We start from the raw sequence: 24,085 nt of genomic DNA on the forward strand, positions 1-24,085 counted from the left end.
GTTCTGAATATCTCTGTTAGAAGTATATCCGTTGGGGATAAAGATGCTGTCGACATCTAATCCGGAAAGTGTAAAACAAAGTAGTGTCGTTATCAACATATGGAACTGCGGATATCAGTCCCCAGTCTAAATCAGGCTCGAAAGGACAATAATATATGCAGAACTCGTAGACCAGCTTTGGCTCCGCAGTTGGACATGACTCATGTCACTTGCAATTTAAAAACATCAAACTACATTAACAAACACAGGTAGAAACTAGAAAGAAAGGAATTCTCGTGATAAGAAGATTCCAAAGAAATCCCACAAGGGCGCCGGGAACTTAGCGGACGGCGGAAATGAGAGAAATCCCCCCATTTCCCCAAATCACTTTTCTATATGCAAGTTAAAGAAAGTAATGCCCATAAAACCATGCCTTAAACTATTCTTACCTTTCTCTCTCTTCCTCTTTCTGTATTTTATTCATTGGCAAGTTTTATACCCGATCGACCTGACCCATGCGCCAGGCATTTTCACCGTGGTGACGCATGTGGGCCGCGTGGGTACCGACCGGGTTTTACACCAATCCAGGTATTTTGGGAGTTTAGATGATTCGTTTACAGGAATTGAGGGATCAAATGAAATTTCCATTCAACAACTTGCTTGCGATCCATGGCAGCCGATCTTGCTTCTTAGGGCAGATCCACCTTCTTGTTCTTCTTTGATGATTTTTTTTTGTAGATTTTCATGGAAATTGTAGTGGAAACTTACAATGGGCTGGAAGTTCAGCAACTTGGACAAAATTCCTTGCGAATTCTAGGATTGAAGATGATGACCAGAGGATGAAGAGCTTGAAATCCCTCGCTGATGATTTAGATGGAGGGCGGAATAAGGCACGCATAAGTCAATTCCAATCTCCTCTCTTGCTTAGATGATCAAAGGTCCTTTTTCTCCAAGAAAAATTACCCATGAGATTCAAATGTAGATCGAAAATCTACTGCTCATTCAATTCCAAATTTCAATTTCTCTACAAAATGGTGGGAAATGGCCTTTTGTAGGCTTCCCTACAATGAAAATGACACATATACCCCTGGCTAAAGTCTGAGGACTAAAATACCATTAACACTTAAAAGAAATAACCAAACTACCCCTCCCATGATGCAAATACATAAATGGTGTAGTGATATTTACGCCCCTTTTCATCACCGGGGACACCGGCGTCAGTGTATCAATGGCAAAAAGGGGGCTCATGTACTTTATGTCAGAAAGGCTTTGATTGCACAGTACACTGGCAAATGGGTGTCCCTGATAAAAGGGGCGTAAATATCATTTCCCATAAATGGGCACGTAGAATAGTCAAAATGACTAAGATACACTCACTAGCGCTAAAGACCATAATAGACCTTCAAACTATTTAAATGACCAAAATGCGTCTCCAAAACAAGTAACACGTATAACAACAACATCATTAAAAAAAACACATATAACAACAACAACTGCACTAGAGACCAATGCCGAAGCTGATGGGCACAGGGATGCTCCTGCATCACACTCCCCTTCTTGAAAGATACTGTCTTCGAGTTTCCCCCACCGGCTCACCGAAGAACCGTGTCCTCCATGGTCAAAGATAAATATGACTCATGCCCTATTTAGCACAATATTGCCATAGCAATCATCCATACCACCCGATGCTTGAAACGCCTGTGAAGGTGATTAGAAATATGGGCGGGTCTAGAAATATGGGCAGGCCACTGTAGTAATCATCAAAGAATAATCGTAGTACTGCAAGTATGGAGTTCATTGTAATAATCACCGGAGAATAATCATAGTACTGCAAGTGCCGTCTGTGAACAACGAAGGTGGAAATATATTAGTGTACTCCTCTGAGATCAATGTGACGGCTTGGGGCAGCACTTGCCTGTGATCAGGCTTTGTGAATCAATCCTCAGATAGTCTTCAGCAAAAAGCCTTGATAATGTCATCCTCTGACTCGTCTGGCCCAATGTAAATGACCTCGACAAATGCTAAAGCCTCCCCATCATCCTAAACGGTATACTCCTCTGTGAAACCACCGTCTAAAAACACTATGCAGAAATCATTGATTAGATATGAGAATTCTAAAGCCCTTGAATTATATATTCCATCTTAGCTATATTTGTCATTTGCTTTAACTTGGGTCCTTAGTTATGGAGTGGGACTAGGGTCTAGATTTTATTTGAGTAGTATGAGACTAAACACAAGGTTTTCAACTAAGGCCATTTGAAAAAATCATCTCTAATTATTTTTTTCCCCAGGAAACTTTTTTGGTTTCCGCAACTCGGATGGAAATGATGTGATTATACTTAATTTAGAGGGATATTTTTATAAATTGAAGGTTCCTCTTAGTAAAAATAAGGTTTGTTTCAACTTACCTTTCCGTGAATTAGAAATATTTATCCTTTCCAAACTTTTTCTAAAGAAATATTACAATCCACATAGGGGCTTAGGATCGACATTGACCCTACAATTTTTTTGGTCAAACCATGTTGAAATGCGTTCAATTGTCGCATTTCCAATAAGGGAGAAAAGCACGTGGAATGTTAGCCATACTTTCTTGGTTTTAGTTTTCGTCTCCAGCAAACAAAAAAAGGGGAGAAATGCTCCATGGAAAATGTGATCTGTCTCTCTCACTCTCTCTCCCTGCTTCTCACCCAATCCACGACACGGCAAAAAAAAGGAGTATGATACCCAACGTGCAATGCACGCCACGGCAAAAAAAAAAGACGATGATAACAAAACAAAAAAAAGTTAAATATATGTATAAACAATAAGCAAAAATGTATGCATAACCACGTCCTAAGTAATGAAAAAAATGCAAATGAAAGAGTTTTCTAATTACTTTTTCTGGAAAAAAAAATATGCACGATACGGCGGAAAAATAGTATATGATACAAAATTTTGTAATTGATTTTTCTGTAAAAAAATTAAAAATATGCACGACACGGCAAATAAAAAAGTACATGATAAAAAATTTCATAATTAATTTTTGTGTAAAAAAACTAAAATATGCACGACACGGCAAAAAAAATGTATATGATAAAAAAAATGTTATTTTAATAATATGTAGAAAAAATAAATAAATAAGTAGCTAAAATAAATAAATAAAAGCATCATATACTTTTTCTAAAGATATATACTTTTTATATTTTTCTAAAAATATTTTCTAATGCTTCTTAACAGAGGAGAGGAGGGAGGTAAGATTGAAATTATGTTGGTTTAACGGGTGCCTTTGTTAAAAAGCATAAAGGAGGGGGGTAGGATTGAAAATATGTGGGTTGAATGGGTGCTATTGTTAAAAAGCATAAAGGAGGGGGTATGATTGAAAATATGTGGGTTGAATGGGTGTCTTTGTTAGAAAAAGTCAAAAAAGTGAGGTGTAAATTCTATAGATTGACGAAGCAATTGACGAATTTACCCTCCAATTAATTTCTCACATATATAAATGTTAGAAAGCAGCAAAGGGGTTAATGGTAAAAGAGTAATGCTGACGTGTAATGGTGATAAGGATTTGAGGGCAGAGGGGGTATTTGAAACTTAGAGGCGTGGGAATGTGAGGGCATATGAGGCATTTATGTATTTTGGCTGAGGTGTAAATTCGACAGAATTTTGAAAAAATTAAAAAAAGCCAGGGCTTTTCCTCCGAGCTTATTAAAGTAGATACCCGTTTTCTTATCTCATTTTCTCAATTCATGTAGTGGACGAGCTAAAATAGCTATGAAGCACGGGACCGCCAATTTCAGTTAGGGTTCCTATCTATGCACTCCCACTCTCTTCTCTACCTTTTTTTTTTATTCTCCTCTTCGGGATTTTTTTGCAATGCAGCCGTGTCTGTTTATTTGTTTTTTTTTTTCCATATTTTCCTTTTTCAATTTCATGATTCTTTTTTATTTTCTATAAATCATGGCAGGTCTGGTAACCAAGTCGCTAGTCTCTCTCTCTCTCTCTCTCAACATGGTTTTCTCTGGTTTTAATAGACCATAGTTTTTTTTTTTTTTTTTTTCCAATTCCTTTTCTTTAAATCCAAGTCAGTTCCTTGGATTTCCTAACACGAGGAACACAACGAAGCATGTTTGGTTGCGCTGCATAGACTTGGAGATCAGTGAAATAAGTAGTCCACAGGGAGGATATAGGCATTAGATCTACCTAGAACTTACCTTAGAGAGTAGTAGTTAGTAGTGTTTTGTTGACAACCTTGCAGAGTGTTGGTAGTGGGTATCGTCACCAATACAGAGAGAGAGAGAGAGATGACAAAACATTGTTCCCAAAAGTATAAGCAAAATTCCACCTCTTTGTGGTTTTGGGGCTTGGATATTATAGGGAGGGAGGGTACTATCAATGATTAAGCACCTCTCTGTGGTTTTGGGGCTTGGATGTTATAGGGAGGGAGGGGATTTTCTGGGGCTTGGATATTACAGGGAGGGAGGGGACTATCAATGATTAAGAGAATTCTTTGGGACTCTCAAGGGATTTCAATGCTCTATTTGCAACCGATCAAGGACTTTTGCTGACGTGGCACCAATTGCCAGGCAAAACCCATAGCCTTAAATTATAGAGGGGCCATGATATTTTCGCCCCCTTGCAGAGGATAATACACCCCGCTGTTAACATGAATTGTGGGCAGACTTCAACCCTTTTTGACGCCAACGACGTTACCAGGGCGGTGTATTATCCTACATGGGAGCGAAAAAATCGTTCCCCAAAAAAAAAAAGATTTCTCTTACGCTCGACAAGTTTAATAGTTGATTTTCTTGCGCCTTGAACTGACGGATGAGATTTTATCTCGGCATGGGCTGAGATCAATTGAATAACCCCACAATGGCCCATCATATAACCAATTTCAATCACCGCATCCGGCCCGATTACCGTTCCTAACTATGAAAATACCCTTATCAGTCAACTGATTCTCCAGTTCTGCCATTTCGGCGCGCGAAATCTCGTTTAGGGTTTGTTCGGATGTTCATGTGAGAAAGCAAGAGTTAGTCCACTACTCGTTTAATCTAAGAAACGAAGACCATGTCTACACTAGAAATCGAAGCTCGAGAGTAAGTTTTCATCCAAAATCCTTTTTATATCTCTTTTCGCCTTTCACAGATCTTCGCATGAATTTCTTGTATTCAAATCCTTTGTTTTGGTATTCGAAGGGGTTCAATTTCGTATTGTTGAGGTATATCTGTTAAAACTGTACTTAAAAAGGTAGAGAAGAACTGATGATAATGCTATGCTCGCTCTACGTGAGACAACCTAATGATTTTGGAGAGAAATATGGATGCGTATGATAATGTACTGATAAGTGATTTTTGATACGGACAAGAATGGATTTTGCAATTTTCTAGGGTTTGATCTCTCATATGTTCATAGCGAAGATGACCCTGTTCTCGGATTTTGTGAGGAAAAGCCGTGCCCACGCACAAGTAAATAAAATTGGAAAACATGGAGAAAATGCAACATACTGATATGTGCATGTTAGTGGGGTTAGTTTGATTGTGGTTATTAATTATGTGGTTATGGGTTTAAGGTTGTGGATGTTAGTTATTTCTTATGTGTTATGTAAGTGGGTTAGTGGGGTAGTGATGTAAAACTCCCTTTATGCTTGTATTTAAGTTTGTATTTCAATGGAATGAAGAAGAAAAGAATTCTACAGCAAAGGAAACTTTGTAGGAGAGTCATGGTTTCTCTCGATTTGAACCACTAGGAGGTCTGGTTGCCTCGAATCAACCTCCCTTCCCTTCTCTTTCTATTTTCTCTTTGTTTATTTCCGTTACGGCCAATTAGGCACATAGCACATACACACACAAGAAGAACATTAGGAATATATGTGGTTTGGTAATGGTGTTAGTTTTAGCCAAATTCCCACAAGACTATAACCCTATCCTCATTGTGAGAACAAAATCTCTCTCTCTCTCTCTCTCTCTCTCTAACATTCTCATTATCTCGATCACCATAAGAGAGAACTGTCCTACGGTTTCAGTTTCTAAGAAACACACACACACACACACACACACATATATATATATATATATATAGGAAAATGATTGTGAGCTTGAAGCTCATATAGCTTATATGAGCTTGAAGGCCCAAACACATGGGTCCCACATTTTTTGTGGTGATCCAAACCATTCATTTGCAAGGCCCCATCATAGATAGGGTGTGTACCAAAAACCAGCTCCATTGGATCATCCTATCCCCTCCAAAAGCGGAGGGCAAAAATGGGCAGATTTGTGGCAAACAGTGTCTGTCCATTTTGCCCTCCACTTTTGGATGGGTTAGGATGATCCTATGGAGCCGATTTTTTGCACACACCCTATCTATGTAAGGGCCTTTCAAATGAATGCTTTGGATCATCCTAACAATGTGGGCCCACATGTGTTTGGGCCCTCAAGCTCATATAAGCTATATGAGCTTCAAGCTCACAATCATTTTCCTCATATATATATATATATATATATATATATATATATATACATATAATATTTGGTTTCACCTAAAACCTAAACTACTCGTAGTTTAAATACAAAAAGAAATCTCCAATAACCGTCAGATAGCTAACCTAATGCATGGAAACAAGACACATCTCAACAATCTCCACCTTGGCTTGTTTTGTAGTCATCTTGAAGATTTCCTGTTGACATCTTTACCAATCCGCTATCATTACAAACAATCATTATTTTTTAGAAACATCAGCTATACATACCATCGAATCAACCCGATTCTGATTCCTCCTGATTCGATCAATATGGCCAATGCAAATGTGTAGTTGCCTCGAGTCAACTCACCTAGTGGACTCCAAAGAGGGACTTCAATATGCCATCTCTTAATTCAGGAATTGTTACTTTGCCATCATCTGCAACTTGGAAATCTATTGCCTCCATCTCTGTCCTAACTTCAAAAGAGAAGCACTTGTCAATCCATGCACCCTATTCTCAGCCACCCATTGAAGTCATGAATACTATCAAATATTATATTTTTTCCGTCAGATAATGCAAATCAACATACTTTTCTCTCTTCATCAGGACCATGCAACCACGTGTGAATTATGGCTCTCATAGAGTCCAACTTGCAAATTGTTATAAGACTCTTCATTAAACATCTTGATCTCCATTGTACCAACACATGTGACATCACTAGTAGACCCATTATCCAAGGACACTACACTTGCTTTCATCTCTTGGAAAATACCAAAATATTCCTTTATGGAGCCCACAAGAACAGAATAATCAGAATCCAAAATTCATTTATGTGGAGACTACGAGGATATCTCCAACAAATTTGTTTTGCTCATCCCCCCTGCTACTGCATTACTATCAGAACTATCACCATTTTCTTCATTGTCAACACACTTTGGACAATGCTGCTTCAAGCGGCTGACCTTAGATCTTTACTTGCCTTTTCCATATCCGGATATCCCCCGTTAGGATATTTTCTCTTTTTGATTCTCCCAACGAGCAATCAACCTATGATACTGATTTCCTCAAAATTGTACTTCTTTCTAATCTCACTAGATAAAAGCAACACCGTAACCTCCTCCACCTCCAGCTTCATTGTTTCTTTCCCAAACAGCAATGTGGTTACCAGAGTGTTGTACGAATTAGGAGGTTCTACATTTAATGTACCTCAAGCTCAACTCCATCTTAGACACCATCAATACCTCTGACTACATATCATTGCTCAACCTCTTGTCTGATACGTCAATGATCTCTGCTTACGCCAAATACATGCAAGAAGCCAATGAATTCTACTTCATTCTGACTGGAACTTCCTGCATTTGACGCTACAATTTACAATTTTCAACTAGGTTCCCAAATCCATGCATATATGTCAAGTTTTGTGCCTTTACGTATTAATGCGGCAATAGGAGCCTATATCAATTGCAAGCATTGATGCTGTCCTCCAACTATTTGGTAAAATGTAGCAGAGACATGTCACCTCATGGAATGCATCTTTAAGCGAGATCATCCAAACAACATAATAGCACAATTGCATAAAATTATAAAAATGTAAAACCCCAATTTATTTGGTTACTGCCGATGGGCCTCTTGCTTTAGTTAATTACAGTTACCTGCAATTTTACATCCAAAGGAATCCTTACGCCACAATTGCACACCATATTTCATCTATTTCAGACCGTGATGTCATACTTGAACTCTTTGTATCCTTTATATGTGTTTCCATTTAAATGTACTAAAGTTAGATACTCTAGTTCTCGACGTTTAGGATTTTTTTATCTAGTTATTACTATTTTATTTATGCATTGAGTTGCTCTAGGGTCGCTTTAAATGATTTTGGAGCCTGCGTCCGTGTTTGTCTTACGGGCCATTGAATTGAATCTTCCTATTTATACCATATTCGGCCCCAAAAATAATAATAAAATTGATGGAATCTCAGAGTTCTCAGTGCATATCTCAATTTCTTAATTTATTTTCATGCATGAAAAATAGTTGTTTGTTATGGTTGTGTTTGTGTCTTTCATAATTATGTTCGGAGGATGAGATATGGTGGTCTAAGACTCTAAATCATATACCTCTTTTCCCTTGCAGTGTTATTAAGATTGTTCTTCAGTTTTGCAAAGAAAATTCGTTGCACCAAACTTTTCAGATATTGCAGAGCGAGTGCCAGGTATCCTTGAATACTGTGGACAGTCTTGAAACATTTGTTGCAGACATCAATAGTGGAAGGTGGGATGCCATATTGCCTCAAGTTGCACAACTTAAGCTTCCTAGAAAGAAACTGGAGGATTTGTATGAGCAGGTATTTCTCCATTTGTCCTTTGTTGCACATATGTTTCAATCACTCGGCAATTAAATTCTCCGGGCAAATTAATAGATTCTCCTTGTAGAAAAATTTCTACGATATTGAATTTAAAACTGAGTTTGGAACTGCACGGTGAACGGTGAGAACTTTGCTTTGAATTGGGAACAAATAGAGCATATTTCATAGTTACCCGGGAAATCTTATGTTGGTTTTTGAATTTTACCAAGCATTGGAATCTCCGTAAAAAAATAAATAAAGCTATCACGATGAAACATGGAATATTTCTCCTTTAATGATTTTTTATTTTTATTTTCATTGTTGGTTGAATCCTCCACACTTCTAAAGAACTTGTGCCATTCTCATGAAATATTGCATTGTCCCAGTTTTTGTTTATTGGCTTGTACATGGATATTATTGCAAGACAGTAAGAAATATATTATCTTGTACTTAGATTGTTTTGTGATATGATAGCATTCAAATTTGATCCTTATTTATTTTCCTTTCATTTTGATCTTCAATCAATAGTATTCATACCTATTTTGATATTGGGGGACTTCTTCTATCATATTTATTTGAAGTAGTTTTTTCTTTAGTGATGATTTTTTGTTGGGGGACTTCTTCTTCTATCATGATTTAAAAAAAAAAAAAAGGTTAGGCATTTATATCCACTTTTTTTTTTGCTCTACAGATTGTTTTAGAAATGATTGAGCTTCGTGAGTTGGATACTGCACGAGCTATTTTGAGACAAACTCAGTCCATGGGTGTCATGAAGCAGGAGCAGCCTGAAAGATATTTGCGTCTTGAACGTCTACTAGTCCGGACATACTTTGACCCCCTTGAGGTCTGCTCTTTGATTTTGGGGAGATATTTTCTATTTATGTTTCATTATTTTAGTCCTCTATGAAACTTTTTTTGTTTTCTTTTTTTGTGCTCTCCTGTATTGAATTTTGACTTTGATTGTGTACACTTTAGTGTCTGTTGGTTGAGCTTTTGGGTTGAATGCATGGTCAGTATTCTTATTAAAAAAATAATTTTTATGATATTATCAATGCCTGAAACGGCTTCATAAATTCATGGGTATTCTTGCGATACCTTTCTCAAAACCACTGGGATAATTCATATATCATGCTAAGCAACTCTACTGTTACAGCTATTCCTGTTCACTCTTTGGCAGCAAGTTTTTTCTGATTTAATGGTCCAGGTTCATCTTCCATCCAGGAAGCATCTATGGTTTTATTGATTATGATGTACTTTACCTTGCCTACCAAGTACCAACTGAATTGATTAGAATCACTTTAGTTTTGACATAAAATATAAGGTGGTAATAATGTGCACTAGTATAAGACTTTGTTTAACTTTTGTTGTGGTCAAGGTCTGCTATTTGGTGGACCCTCAGGCCTTTTGAATTCTTGTTTCAAACAATCAAATAGAATTTATAAAAGAAAAAAAAAATGAAGCTAACAAGGAATTCAACATCGGCCTAGGGTGCAAAGCATGCACTTCCCTACAAAACGGGCATCTCAACCTACACCTTCAAATCATAAGCTTGGACAAGGACACCAAAACAAAAATAAAACAGAGTAAGATCAAAATTGGCCCTTGAAAAGATCGAGTTGATAGCACCATAATTGAACTTATCCATCTTTCAAGGCCGTCCCCTCTAACCCTTAACCTAGGATATAATGTTAGAGGAATCACTTTCCACCAATAAATCCCTGCAAAAGCGTCGATGAATATACAAATTCTCATGGGATGCACTCAAATTTTCATCTCCGTTGAATTCACTGTACCAATGGGCCATGAAAAATAGTGAGCAATGTTGGCGCTGCTATCCCTGAAAACTCCCCTAATACTAGCTTGGCCAAGGTTGCCAAGAGAGCAACCGTCTACATTAAGCTTAAGACTGCCTAAAGGAGGGGATTTCGAATGGGGACAAGCTTTTAGCTTCAGAGTTCTACCCATCATAACTCATAACAGAACTCCAATTTCTAAGAATATCATCAACGAAAAAGTCAGAAATCTAGATAGTTAAAGCCCAATTCGCAATGTTGAGGCATTGATTTTCCTAGACACCATTGTCCAACATGAAGCTTGGATGCATGACGAGATGGGCTATCTCCAAACTAAATATCATGGAAAAGTAGTCATTGATGGAGAGCCAGGGAAGCCATAAAAGGATTTGATTGAGAATAGCCTCAAGAGTTGGGGCTTCGTGTTCTCCGGTCATGTTGCAACTGCGAGATAAAACAATCTTCCAAGAAAAGACTTGAAGTTAATAAAACAGGGAATTTCAGACCTTTTTGATGTTGCTATAGAAAAAACTATCCACACAACCCTACCCTCCACCCAATTATAGCTATAAAAATCATAGGCATTCTTATGCCTAGCAATCCTACAGAGGCTTGGAAAAGTATGTGACAAAGGACCCTCACCAAGCCAAGTATCACCATCCCCAATTCTAAGCCTAATACATTGGGAACAAAGACTTCTATACTCCCAGCTGGACCTCTACTTACTCTATCAATTGCATCCCCCCACCCCCCACAACACCCACCCACGCACCACACAGGTCTCTCTTTCAGTGGTGTGGTTTGCTTTGGATCCCGTCTGATCTTCTTCTACTTCACATGTTAAAGATGTTTGGAACTGGGACTTCTGCAACTTTTGAAAATATAACCCGAGTCAAACGGATAAGTGAATCATACTTTAATAAGACAACTTATTTACTAGGATGATTCTGATAACAAACTTCAAAAACACATTTTGGTTGCTGATTCCCTAATCATCCGTGATTAAGAGAATGTTTGTGCAGTTGGTTTCAAAAGTGCATATTATTTTCACGAAGTTATCAGAACATGTTAGCTGAATTAGCTAAAGATCAACCATACCATAATCTTATCCAAATGCTTTTCTTTTGGATACTTTATTTTCTTTTGCTGTTGCTACATTATGTGGTGTTTTATGAATCTGTAGTACCTATTATTTTTTCTGTCGGATTTCTGTAACCCTTGCTCACTGCTCCTTTTTGCTCTTTTGTTTCAAAGTTGGTTGCATTGACTTCTATGGTTTTTGTAAATGGTCCCTTTGATTGTGTTTGATCTAGCCTTTATTTTATCACCATTAGCTATTGTAAGATGATGCTTTTGTTCATTTTGAGAGTATTGTTTACTCCTAACAGTCATGATTCTTTTGGCAGGCATATCAAGAAGCATCCAAGGAGAAGCGGCGTGCACAAATTGCTCAAGGTTTTGTTTTGCTATCTCACTGCAATGCTTTCCCCTTCTTTTGATGGTAGCTGTCTTCAGTCTTCCTGATTATTGCTGTCATTACATTGGTTCATAGTTGTCAATGTCATATCAGTGGGCATTTCATTACTTTTGACCATAGTTGTCATTGTCATATCGATGTGCAATCATTTTTCCTTTTTTTTTTTGAATGCTGTCATTTCATTTTTTCCTAGATTTAAAAAAGTTACAAATTTCAAAAACTAGAAAAGGATTAGAAGACTACAAAACAAAAGCAAATGTAAAATACATATTTTATTTGAGCTACCATATTATTAATATTGTGCTGACATCCATCTATTATCAACATAATATAACCGTTCAGTTGAGGCTCCACAAATCGAAGGGTTAGGATGATCCTATGGAGATGATTTTTTCGGCACACCCTATCTACGCCAGGGCCCATAAAATGAATGGTTTGGATTACCCAAATAATGTGGGCCTCACAGTATTTCTGGCGACGGACCAGATAAGTTATTTGGTCGGTCGATATATATATATCTGTGTGTGTATATGAATGTATGTATTTATACTTGTAAAGTGCTCATTAAGATATTTCTTCATGTTCTTTCTCCGTTCGCACTTAAATTCTGATATTAAATCTATGTGTTCGTGCTGTTATACTGCTATTGACCCTCAGGGTTGATTTGTTACAGTCCATGTGGCTGTTCTACAAGCAATTAGCCTTTCTATGCAATTCTTCCCTCTGATATCTCAATGTCCATAATTTTTTGTTTCTTTTGGATTTTGGATGTTCCAGCTCTGGCTGCTGAAGTTAACGTGGTGCCGCCTTCTCGTTTGATGTCTCTGATTGGTCAGGCTCTGAAGTGGCAGCAGCACCAAGGTTACTTATTTTTATTTCCTTCCTAGACTATTATTTTGTAATGTTTAGGCGATCAATGTTAATCGATCCATGTTGTTGAAGCGTCCGAATTTTCTGTCCCAGGATTGCTGCCCCCGGGTACACAGTTTGACCTCTTCCGAGGAACAGCTGCAATGAAGCAAGATGAAGATGATATGTACCCAACAACTCTTGGGCACACAATTAAGGTAGCTTATCAGTGTTTTCTTTCAAGTCATGTTGCTTATCAATCTAATTCTATTGGTATGCGGTTTTTTGTTTTCATTGTTGTTGTTTGAGACAATTGTATGTGTCAGCTGCTACCTGTGTTCGTAATGGGGTTTCTGACATGCATTCAGGGTCCCCAAACATTACTTTTTCCTGTTATTTGTCATGTTATGCATATTTCTTTTTATTTACAGGATCCAACAGTGAAGAAAGTCACAGTAATATTAACCTTCTTTTAAATCTTTGCTTATGTACGTCTATAAATTGCCTAATTGCTCAATCTCTTCTGGTGTTCTGGATGCACTGTCTATTGTCCATTCCAAAAAATTGTTGCTAGGAGTTGGGAGTCCTGAATATTGGTTTCGCCCATGGTTGCAGCCCTTGCACCATTGCTTATCGTATCTGACATGATTGATGTGTAACGTGTGTTAGAATATATGAGATCCACTTTTGGATTAGGTGTAGATCTCACTGTTAGATCTTCTTGTGGGAGATTGGGTAAGTGGCTAAACGAGGCAACAAACAGTGGAAGATTTTAATGACAAATTAGGCGACAACACGTAACTTTCTCCAACAGCTTAAGCTATTGGAGAAGTTGGTTAGTTAACATGGTATCAGAGCCAAAGGTCTCGAGTTCAAACCTCCCAGATAGCAAAAATCCACATGTGATGGTCGGCCCAAATGGGACCACATGTGCCACGTGTTTGCCGAGTGGGCCACACGTGCGGGGGAGTGCTAAAGTATAAAAGATAAATAACGCCTTTCTCCAACAGCTTAAGCTATTGGAGAAGTTGGTTAGTTAACAACGTGGAACAAAGTTCAATCCATTTCGTTTACATAGTGTCAAGCTTTGGCTCAACTGGATGGTATTTTTATATGAGCCTGGGGTTGCGGGTTGGATCTCAGCTTACCTACCAATAAAATCCTCGTCACTGACATCTCTCTCATGTTTTTTCATTTCATGAGAATACTTGAGAAGTAAAAGGTGCTGTAAAATGCTTGGTGTATATGCTGATATATGGGTTGGGGGTGGGGCGTGGACACATTTTTCATGTTTATCTGCCTCTTTGATGAATTTGTTCTAAGTAATGCCTCTTTGATGAATTCTTGATGTATGATTCTTTAAAACCAGTGTTTCCTATCTATGATTCGTCGAAAGATGCTTATTCGTCTGTTAACATTGCTATACTTTTCTCTTTGTATGTATTCCATTTCAAATGGGCCTATGCAGTTTGGAAAAACTTTTCCAGAGTGTGCTCGTTTCTCACCAGATGGTCAGTGCCTTGTTTCCTGCTCGAATGATGGATTTGTTGAGGTACAATGACAGGGAAACATTCTTACTATTTGCCAGTTTTTATAGTGGATTATCACATGACCTTTGAGTCTTTCCAGGTTTGGGACTACATAAGCGGGAAACTCAAGAAGGATCTTCAGTATCAGACTGATGTGAGTTCTCTTATGTTAGTTATATCCGAGTTGAATGTGTCATGTGCATCTTCCTTTATTTCTTTGTTGGCTTTCCGCTTGCATGAAATGCATCAACACTAATTAGTTAAACCTCATTATTATCTCTGCTAATGACAATGCACACACTTCCATGCATGGGGTCCCTATGGATCTGTTCCAATTGCAGTAAAATTGTCGTAATTCAATTTCCTGAGTAAAATATTTAGATGGTAAACTTTTTCATCGTAAAGTTTTTCTTTTCCGCTGATCCATTGCAAGTAATAAAACGAGATATAAATCAAATACAAAGTTCCAATTTGCATTGGGTCCCTATGGATATGTTCCAATTGCAGTAAAATTGTCGTAATTCAATTTCCTGTGTAAAACATTTACATTGTAAACTTTTTCGTCGTAAAGTTTTTCTTTTCCGTTGATTCATTGCACGTGATAAAACGAGAAGTAAATCAAATACATTGTTCCAATTACCTCTAGTTTTACGGCATAAAAATTGAAATTCGTAGCCGTCTATTTATATTACGATTATATCAATGAGCTATGATCATCTCTTCTACAAAATCGGATAATGAGCGTTCTAGATCATGCTTGTGAGTAAGGACTATGAACGGTTTAAATCGTACATTTGGGTGGGCCCCACGAAACTATTCTCAGGCTCTAAATGTATCTAGGGACCCACACAAACCCCGGCAACTCACTTCGAAATATTCACAAAAATCAGATGTTGGAAAACCCTTGAGAACCCCAATTGTTTAATTAAATTATTAAATATAATTAATATTAACCTACTATTTTAAGTGGTGTGTCTTCTCAGGTTCAAAAACTCTAACGAGGCCCACTAACTCTGATGGAGTTACTCCCAAACAAATCATATCTGAAAACAAGAACGCCCAGCTAAATAAAGTTTCTTAAAATCTCATTTTATTAGGTAGAGGGTATGGGTTTGGATATGGTATTCCTCAAGGGAATTCAACATCAAGTTGTTTCACAACAACATTGTCCCTTGCTCTAGAGTGTCTGGTGTAGCGAAGGTATGGAGCATCCAGGCTCCTCCAAGGGTTTGTGCATTTGCATGGACAACCGTCCAGGATAAGATCCTCATGGTGGACAATTTACGGAAGCGTAGAATGATTATTGTGGACCGCGCCCTATGCCTAAAGGTGGGGGAATCGGCAGACCATTTATTCATTCATTGCAGGCTGGCGAGAAGCCTTTGGAGCCGTATATTGATGAGATTTGGGTTGTCTTGGGTATTCTCATAGAATGTGACAGACTTACTTAATAGTTGGTGTTTCTCTCCATGGAAGGAGAACGGGCAGATCTTATGGAAAAGTATCCCACCTTTTGGGTGATATGGAAGGAAAGAAATGCAAGGATATTAGAAGAAGTATCTAAAGGCCCTGGCCCTGTGTTTCTATACACTAACGTGATATCGCTTGCAATATCATGGGTGAAAGTTCTTCTCAACTGATTCACTGACCTTTGGCAAGGTTGGAGAGAAGTATTGGAGATAGGGTGCAGAAAGAAGCCCTTGCTCCTGAATGGTCTCCCCCTGAGCCAAGGAAGTTGAAACTCAATTTTGACGGATCCAGCTTAGGCAATCCAGCCTGGCGTAGGAGGTCTTCTAAGGGATGATTTGGGATCTACGAGATGGGCCTTCTCGGGACCGATATGAGTTTCGGATTCAAACGAAGCAGAAGTTCGAGCAGTCCTTCAAGGCTTCAGGTTGGTGGAGGACAGTCTTGGACAGGCTAATAGTGGAAGGAGATTCTCTCAATGTCATAAAAAGGTTGACCGTTAGTCACCCATCCCCTAGAGATTTGCGCATTTTATTGAAGAGATATTGGACCGTGCGGGGAACCACAATATAGTTTATCGCCATGTTAAAAGATCAGCCAATAGTGAAGCTGCCCAGATGGCTAGAGCGGGAGTCCTTAGAGATGGTCAGGCTCTTTTTGACTTTATGCTTCCTTGATCCATTGTACTTTATCTTTTTTTCCTTTTGATTGTATTTTTCTGTTCTCCTGACCTCTACGGTCAGTTTTTTCTTCAATAAAATCAGCCACTATCCGTAAAAAAAGATAGAGGGTATGGGTTACTGAAATCATTTATGAATTAAGTGAGAAATTGGGAAATTTTGGAAAAAAAAATTTCTCCAACTTTTCCTGTGTTAAAGTATAAAAGATAAATAATGCCTTCTCCAACAGCTTAAGCTTTTGGAGAAGTTGGTAAGTTAACATGGTATCAGAGCCAAAGGTCTCGAGTTCAAACCTCCCGGATAGCAAAAATCCACATGCGATGGTTGGCCCAAAGTGGGACCACATGTGCCACGTGTTTGCCACTTGGGTCACACGTGCGGGGGAGTGTTAAAGTATGAAAGATAAATAATACTGTTCTCCAACAGCTTAAGCTTTTGGAGAAGTTGGTAAATTAAACATCCTGCAATCTAAACATGGCCCTAGTAAAAGCCGTAAGTGATGTTACAAAAACAGCCAAGTTATTTAAAAATTTCTTCATAAAGATGAGGATAGATGGGTCTTCGTATCAAGCACGGTTTATTGAACTTAATAAACCGCCTTGCGGAACTGGGGATTCTCATCCTTTTTATTATTTAATTTGAGATAGGGTGTTAGTATTGAGAATGGGGATGTGGTTTATATCAAAACCCATCCCTATCCGTATCTAATCTTCTTCAACTCAACTATAGTTAGCAAAACGTGATACGGAAAAAAAGGGACGGGAAAATTTTGAGTTTAATACGGTATTGGTTAAAAAAAGGTAATAAAAAAAGTGGTAAAAAAACTAAAACGCAAAAAAAGAGAGCGTCTAATGTCGAGTGCTATGAAATGTAAGAGTTTAAAGTAAACTAAAAATAAGAAGAAACTCTAAAGATATTGATGGAACATTTTATCACGGGAATTATTTCTTGTTGAAATTGGTGAAACACTTCAGTAGCACTCTGCTGAAGGAGTCAGAATTCAATTCTTATGTGATCCCTACATTATCTTTAGGTTGTTCTCTTTCTAGCAATTAATTATTGCTGTAATGCTATCATGCATTTAATGTTCTGTTCAAAAATATTTTATTACTATTGGACATTTGGCTTCTTCAATATGTTCTTTTAATCAGATGCGAGTTTCTGTTCCAGCGTAATTTTAGTCTTTTCAAATGTTTCATTATTCATAAGTTTGAAGTTTCTCAAATTCAAAGTTGTAATTGTGAAATTATTGACATGCTGGAATATTGCAGGAGGCTTTTATGATGCATGAGGATGTTGCTCTTTGTGTTGATTTTAGTAGAGATTCTGAGATGCTTGCATCTGGGTCAAAAGATGGAAAGATTAAGGTGAATTTCGATTGTGTATTATTCTTCAAGCAAATGGTTTGTAGAGTATAGTGAAGTTTCTTTACGCATCTGGCCGTGTTTCACAATCCCTGGTTGCTGTGCCTGTTTGTTTTTCTTTCCTGAACATTTTCCCATTTAATAATAATATATGCCTTCACCATTCAAAATAAAATAAAATAAAAAAATACACGCCTTTACCTTACAAGAAAAAATGTGTTTCTCTGATTGTATTTCTAGCAGACCCTTTAATATCATTAATTGACTTGTCCAAACATTATATGTATTTATATATAGTTTATTTGATTGTTTTTCTGTCAGACCCTTTAATATCATTAATTGACTTGTCCAAGGCTAGCATTATATATATATATATATATAAAGGGCGCCTCAGTGCACGAGGCTCCTGCCATTGCGGGGTCTGGGGAGGGCTAGATGTACGCAGGCTTACCCCTGCTTTGCAGAGAGGCTGATAAGTGCAATTTTCTGGGATATATATGTGTGCGTGCGTGCGTGCGTGTGCAAAAAATGATCCAAAGCATTCATTTGGATAGTCCAAAGATAGATAGAGTGTGCACAAAAAATCTGCTCCACAGGATTATCCTAACCCTTCGATTTGTGGAGGTTAAAGTGGATGGGTATAACCTCCACAAATCTGTCCATTTTCAACCTCCAAAAATCGAAGGGTTAGGATGATCCTGTGGAGCTGATTTTTTGGGCACACCCTATCTATGTAAGGGCCTATCAAATGAATGCTTTGGATCATCCAAACAATGTGGGCCCACAGGATTTTTTGAGCTGTTGCTCAGATAACTTATCTGAGGTATCGCGCAGAAAACATTTATATATATAGGAATCATCTGATAAGTGCGATTTTTTGGTCGTCTCATCTCCACAGGATGGCCTACTGAATTACTATCAAGACATCAGTAGCCACCTATGTTCGAAAATCATCTACCTATCTTTGGGACTTCTTAAAATCCCATATGGTTATGCTATCGAAAAAAAAATAAAAAATTCCATATGGTTACAAAGAGGGTTCTCTTGGGAGATAGATTGTCTTTGGGTTGGGATGCTAAGTCTAGAGTTTTGGTATCTGGTTTAATCATATTAATTTAATTAGATATAAGTTATACTTTTAGTTGTATTCCAATTGATAGATGGTTTGCATTGTGTATTTTGTCAACCCATGATAGGTGACAAGTTATTGTTGATGCAAATTTCTTTTATTGAACCTGATTTGTAACTTCTAGACATGGTAAATTGCTTTTTATTCTTACACATCACTTCATGTTGGGTTGATTTAATTTTTTTCAGGTGTGGCGTTTGAGGAATGGGCATTGCTTGCGCCGTCTTGAGCGTGCACATTCACAGGCGGTTGTCAGTGTTATATTCTCTCGAGATGGAAGCCAGCTACTAAGTACATCCCTTGACAGTACTGCAAGGTTTTCTTAAAGATCAAGGACATTTTCCTGACCTATAATTTATAATAATTTTGTGCTTCCATTAAAATTTCAGTAGCTATGATTTTTTTTTAAGGAGACATATTTCCAAAGGCTCAATTGATATTTCTATGCGAGAATTGACGCAACCTCTTTCCGTTTGATTTCAGCTTAATGGCTAGTCAGTGTTATACTTTTCTTTTTTCACATATTACTTTTGAGCTTGTTACTGCTATTTTTTGGGCCTTATCTATATTTGACCGGTTCAATTTATCTGATCGAATTATTGTACCCGTCTTCTATTGCAAAAAGACTTATTTTTGTGACGTTGAATTGGGAATTCTATTCGATTAGTCCGGTTAGCAAATTCTACATAATTTTGGTGAAAGTACTTTCTCAAATGGTTAGAATGGTTAAGGCCACTTTTATTACTTTATGAAGTTTCATTTGGAGAATGGACTATTGCAAGTAGTGGTGCAAGATAATGAATTAATTATTGCACCTTGAAGATGTTTATAGGGATAACTAGCAAAAACCCTGTGACGAATTTTATCAACTAGAATCCCCCTAAAATTTAGATCATTACTAAAATCACTAAGTATTTTCCTGAGCTAGCTTTTAAATTTTTTTCTATCTGCTTTACCCCTTTTGCTAAGCATCAACTTTTGTTCTTAGATTAGAGGCACAAAATAAAGAAATTGATGAACTCTCGGATATATTATTATTTTCCCATTAGAAAATGTCACGTTTATCTCTTTTTTTTTAAAATCTTCTTCTTATTTATTATTATTTTTGGGTTTTTTTTGTGGGTGGGTTTTTTTTTTTGGGAGGGGGGGCGCTCATTATGTCTATGCATGCCAACATGCTTATTTATTTCATGGCATTATTTTGGTGTCTTGGTGTGTGCTTGAGAGATTGAAGAAGTTATGAAAGATCTTCCTCTAGAACAAAGAGATAAGGAAATCATTTTCACATATTGTTGAGGAACCTATCTCCCAAGCAGCCACACTCTTGTCTCCGAGTAATACCAACTCAAGTTCTTCTGATAAAGGCCAAGCTTCCACCCCTATTGGTATCGATTTGGATGACCCTAGTGTTTACCCTATACATGATACCCACGTCCTTTTTCACAATCTTTATGGCCTCCCTTCATCAGATGATGAGGAGGACAGGGGATTTGAGACTGATTTAGCCAAAGCTAAGGAGGAATGTACGAAGTACCACTTGGTAAGCTGGTAGGCTGTATGCAAGCCAAAGAAGGCGGGTAGTTTGGGCTTCGTAAGTCTTAGAGCAATGAACTTTGCATTTTTGAGCTAGTGGATGTGGTGCTTTGGAAAGGAACAATCACAATTGTGGAGTATGATTATGAAGAAGTATAAGTAGGTGGGGAAGTTGGATGTCTAGTGACTATTTGTTGTTTAGTGTTACGGTTTGGAGAGATCATGAAAGGTAGGGTTGCAACTCAGGTCGGGCGGGTCAGGTTTTCCCGAACCCTACCCTACCCGAGAAACTATCTCGGGTCGGGTCGGGGTTTTATTGGAAAAGCCCACAATTGTTAAACCTGGCCCTACCCAAAATAGTTTCTCGGGTTGGGTTGGGCCGGGTCAGGTTTTTCCACATCGCTGTAGATGTATTACTTGTGCATCGGTGTATTGATGGAATCTTATCAAGAGGTGGGTTACTTGTTTTGTCAGGCACGTGAGAGAGAGAGAGAGAGAGAGAGAGAGAGAGAGAGAGAGAGAGAGAGAGAGAGAGAGAGAGAACGGTACTTGATTTTTTGGGAAGATGGTAGGGTAGAATAAAAAATTTAATAATAAAATAAAAAAAGGGGCAGAGGAGACTTTTGTTGGAAGAAGATAAGGGTTACGTGGAGGGAAAGAAAAGAGGAAAGAGAAGAGAGGGTGTTGTTTTCTCTCTTTCTCTGATACATGGTGGCTGAAATTCACACCACCTATGTTTGATAAATAACACCCGTAGCCGCACCCAAGGTCAAACAATCAGACTGGGAGAACACGATTCTATGAGTCGGTGGGGTTTCTTAACACCTTGGATTGAAACTATGATGAGATTTTTTTCTTCATATTAACTAAAAGAAGGTAAAAATAGGGTGTGAGAGCAGTGAACCAGAACTTCCTCTACACAGTGTGGTTTTGCCGGGCAAGTAGGTGGGGCATCAGCTCGACACCTTAGGTCGAAACAACGATGAAGTAGTGGTGATGGGTTGGAGCAGCGAACCACGACGAAGCGCATAGGAGGTGTAGAGAGAGTGCATGATGTAGAGACCTGCAACAATGTTGATAGAATAGATGGTGATGGTTGTTCTCTTGGGGTGGACAGGGGTGGAGAGAAGGAAAACATGAAGAGGTTGCAGAGGGGTAAACGTGAATAAGCATCCGGATGAGTCGATCTTCATCCTTTGGAGCAAAAAATATCCGTTCAAAAAAATAAACTCTAAAAATCTGGACGATTCTTTCAAATATCTTATTATAGTTGTTAAAGAATGACATTTTGGATAAAGTTTCTTCCGACGGAGCATAAAATGTGAAAAATGGTTCCGAAAAATAGTTGAAGAACACAACCTAATTTTTTCTCAGGTTGGTGGGCATCTTAGTGACCACATCCCAACCTGGAGGGTGTGGAAGAACCCGTCCCCTCATGTTGTTGTGTTCTGTTGGACGATTTACTTGGACAAGATTCTCACAATTGATCATTGCTAAATCGAAACTAGATCAACATTAGCAGATTTAGTTTGTGTGGTTGGGTAACGAAAATGATGAACCATATTTTCATCCATTGTAGCTTTATGGTAGAGATTTGGAGGCCCATTTTTTCTCTTTTTGAGGTGTGATGGGTATTTCTAAAACATATTGATGAGCTGGTTGGTTCTTCGGCCTTTGCCCCTTGGGCTTCAAGGGGCAGGATTCTTTGGCACTTTCCTCTGGCTGCAGTGCTATTGATGGTGTGGAATTGAAATAAGAGGAATTTGAGGATCTTCAAGGGATCCTTTATGTTGTCATTTGCCATTTAGTTTTTCTATCATAGTTAGTTCGACGATGGGGCTAAAAAAGTTTCATGGTGTGTCAGAGTCCTCTCTTCGAGCTACCTGGGTTATGATTTGGGTGAGCTCCACATTCCTAGATTGTTGGTTGCCCCGTTGATTGCCTCCTCCACTAGGTGTCCTTAAGATCAGCTTTGATGGGTCATGTTTTGGAAACCTAAGCCTTGGTGGGATTCTCCCCGATAATGACAACTTGGGGAGATGGTTTTCCTTTCTATGTTTCATGGATGACTTTTATAATGACCCCCCAACCCCTATGCGAAAGTTCTATAATAGATAACTTTGGTAATGATCCCGTTGATATGCAACGGTAGTTCTGTTGGTAAGAACCTTAAGAAATTATCATCTAGATATTTATTTTAGTTACCACATCCATGCAAAAGTTCTATAATGGATGCCTTTGGTAATGACCCCGTTGATATCAAGGTTTTAAATTTCTGTTTCGATTTCAGTTGCAACGGAAACGGAAATGTTTCAGTTTTGGTGGAAATTTCAGTGGAAATCCTGTAAAATCAAGAAAATGAATGAAAACATATGCAGATGATAGAATTTAAAGATGAAACTTCAGGAAAGGCTAGAATAAGCAGAAATACGCACGTAAAAATCATCATATAAGCAAGACAACCATCTATAATGGTTTAAAAACATCAAACACCTAATGACATGCACGGCAGTATGTCAAACAATTTAGTACCTGCCGAATTTCACTTGTAATTCATATTAGTATTTATAAATAATGCATGCAACACATTTTTCATTTACTTCTTATAAATATAATTATATAATACATACTAATATAGTCTACAACTATTACACTTACGATTTTGGTTTATGCATTTCGGTCATTTTGGTTTCTGTGGGGATGAAATGGAAACATTTTGGTCATTTCGTGTCGGTTTTGGTGGAAATTTAAAACCATGGTTGATATGCAACGGTTGTTCTGCTGGTAAGAACCTTAAGAAATTATCATTTGACTAGGAATATTGCTTGGATTTATCTGATTTGCGAGAATTTTACTGATCATTAATGGCAGAATCCATGGCCTTAAGTCTGGTAAGTTGTTGAAAGAATTCCGTGGCCACACGTCTTCTGTGAATAATGCGATCTTTACAAATGATGGAGGTCGTGTAATTACTGCCTCCAGCGATTGCACTGTAAAGGTTAGTTCCACTCTGCATGTGCCCTTTACTTTCTGGTCTTCCTCGGCATCTAAGGTTATTTTACCCTGCAGTTTTTGCATCTTGGCATCAACTTTTTTGCTTATTGCAGGTTTGGGATTCAAAGACTACAGATTGTTTGCAGACATTCAAGCCACCACCTCCTTTGAGGGTATTTATTCGGAAACAACATATGTCTCTCCCTCTCCATCGGGGTGTCTTTTGTTTCTGCCCATGTACTATATCTATGTCACAGATATCTCCGATATTTTCAAACTATAGTGATTTTATAGTGATATTTTGATAAAACAGCAAAATCCCGAAATAATCCCGAGAATTTGAACAATATAGCGATATTTTCATTTACCACGACATTATTGCGAAAATATCACGATAGTTTTACGATAGTTTTTATTTTGTTTCTTAATTTATATTTTAAAAAATAATAGCAATATTTTCATTTACCACGATATTATTGTGAAAATATCACGATAGTTTTACGATATTTT

At 37.9% G+C, this 24,085-nt stretch overlaps 1 protein-coding gene across 2 annotated transcripts in view; it reads left to right on the forward strand.

Annotated features, from left to right (window-relative positions):
• Positions 1–4,775: 4,775 nt before the first annotated feature.
• LOC143876937 (suppressor of mec-8 and unc-52 protein homolog 1-like) overlaps positions 4,776–24,085 on the forward strand; it is a 30,617-nt gene continuing 11,307 nt past the window's right edge. The window contains exons 1-12 of one of the 2 annotated variants that reach the window (XM_077378622.1): positions 4,776–5,057; positions 8,550–8,760; positions 9,452–9,604; positions 11,960–12,008; positions 12,808–12,891; positions 12,994–13,097; positions 14,348–14,431; positions 14,509–14,562; positions 17,827–17,922; positions 19,237–19,364; positions 23,453–23,579; positions 23,689–23,748. In XM_077378622.1, the coding sequence (XP_077234737.1) occupies positions 5,029–5,057; positions 8,550–8,760; positions 9,452–9,604; positions 11,960–12,008; positions 12,808–12,891; positions 12,994–13,097; positions 14,348–14,431; positions 14,509–14,562; positions 17,827–17,922; positions 19,237–19,364; positions 23,453–23,579; positions 23,689–23,748 (1,179 nt within the window). In that variant the 5' untranslated portion in view covers positions 4,776–5,028. The remainder of the gene's footprint in view (positions 5,058–8,549; positions 8,761–9,451; positions 9,605–11,959; positions 12,009–12,807; positions 12,892–12,993; positions 13,098–14,347; positions 14,432–14,508; positions 14,563–17,826; positions 17,923–19,236; positions 19,365–23,452; positions 23,580–23,688; positions 23,749–24,085) is intronic. The other variant, XM_077378619.1, reaches the window with a different exon arrangement.

The sequence above is a fragment of the Tasmannia lanceolata genome, unplaced genomic scaffold (assembly GCF_043159265.1).
Source record: "Tasmannia lanceolata isolate RefF3 unplaced genomic scaffold, GAP_Taslan_0.1 ptg000002l, whole genome shotgun sequence".
NCBI lineage: Eukaryota > Viridiplantae > Streptophyta > Magnoliopsida > Canellales > Winteraceae > Tasmannia > Tasmannia lanceolata.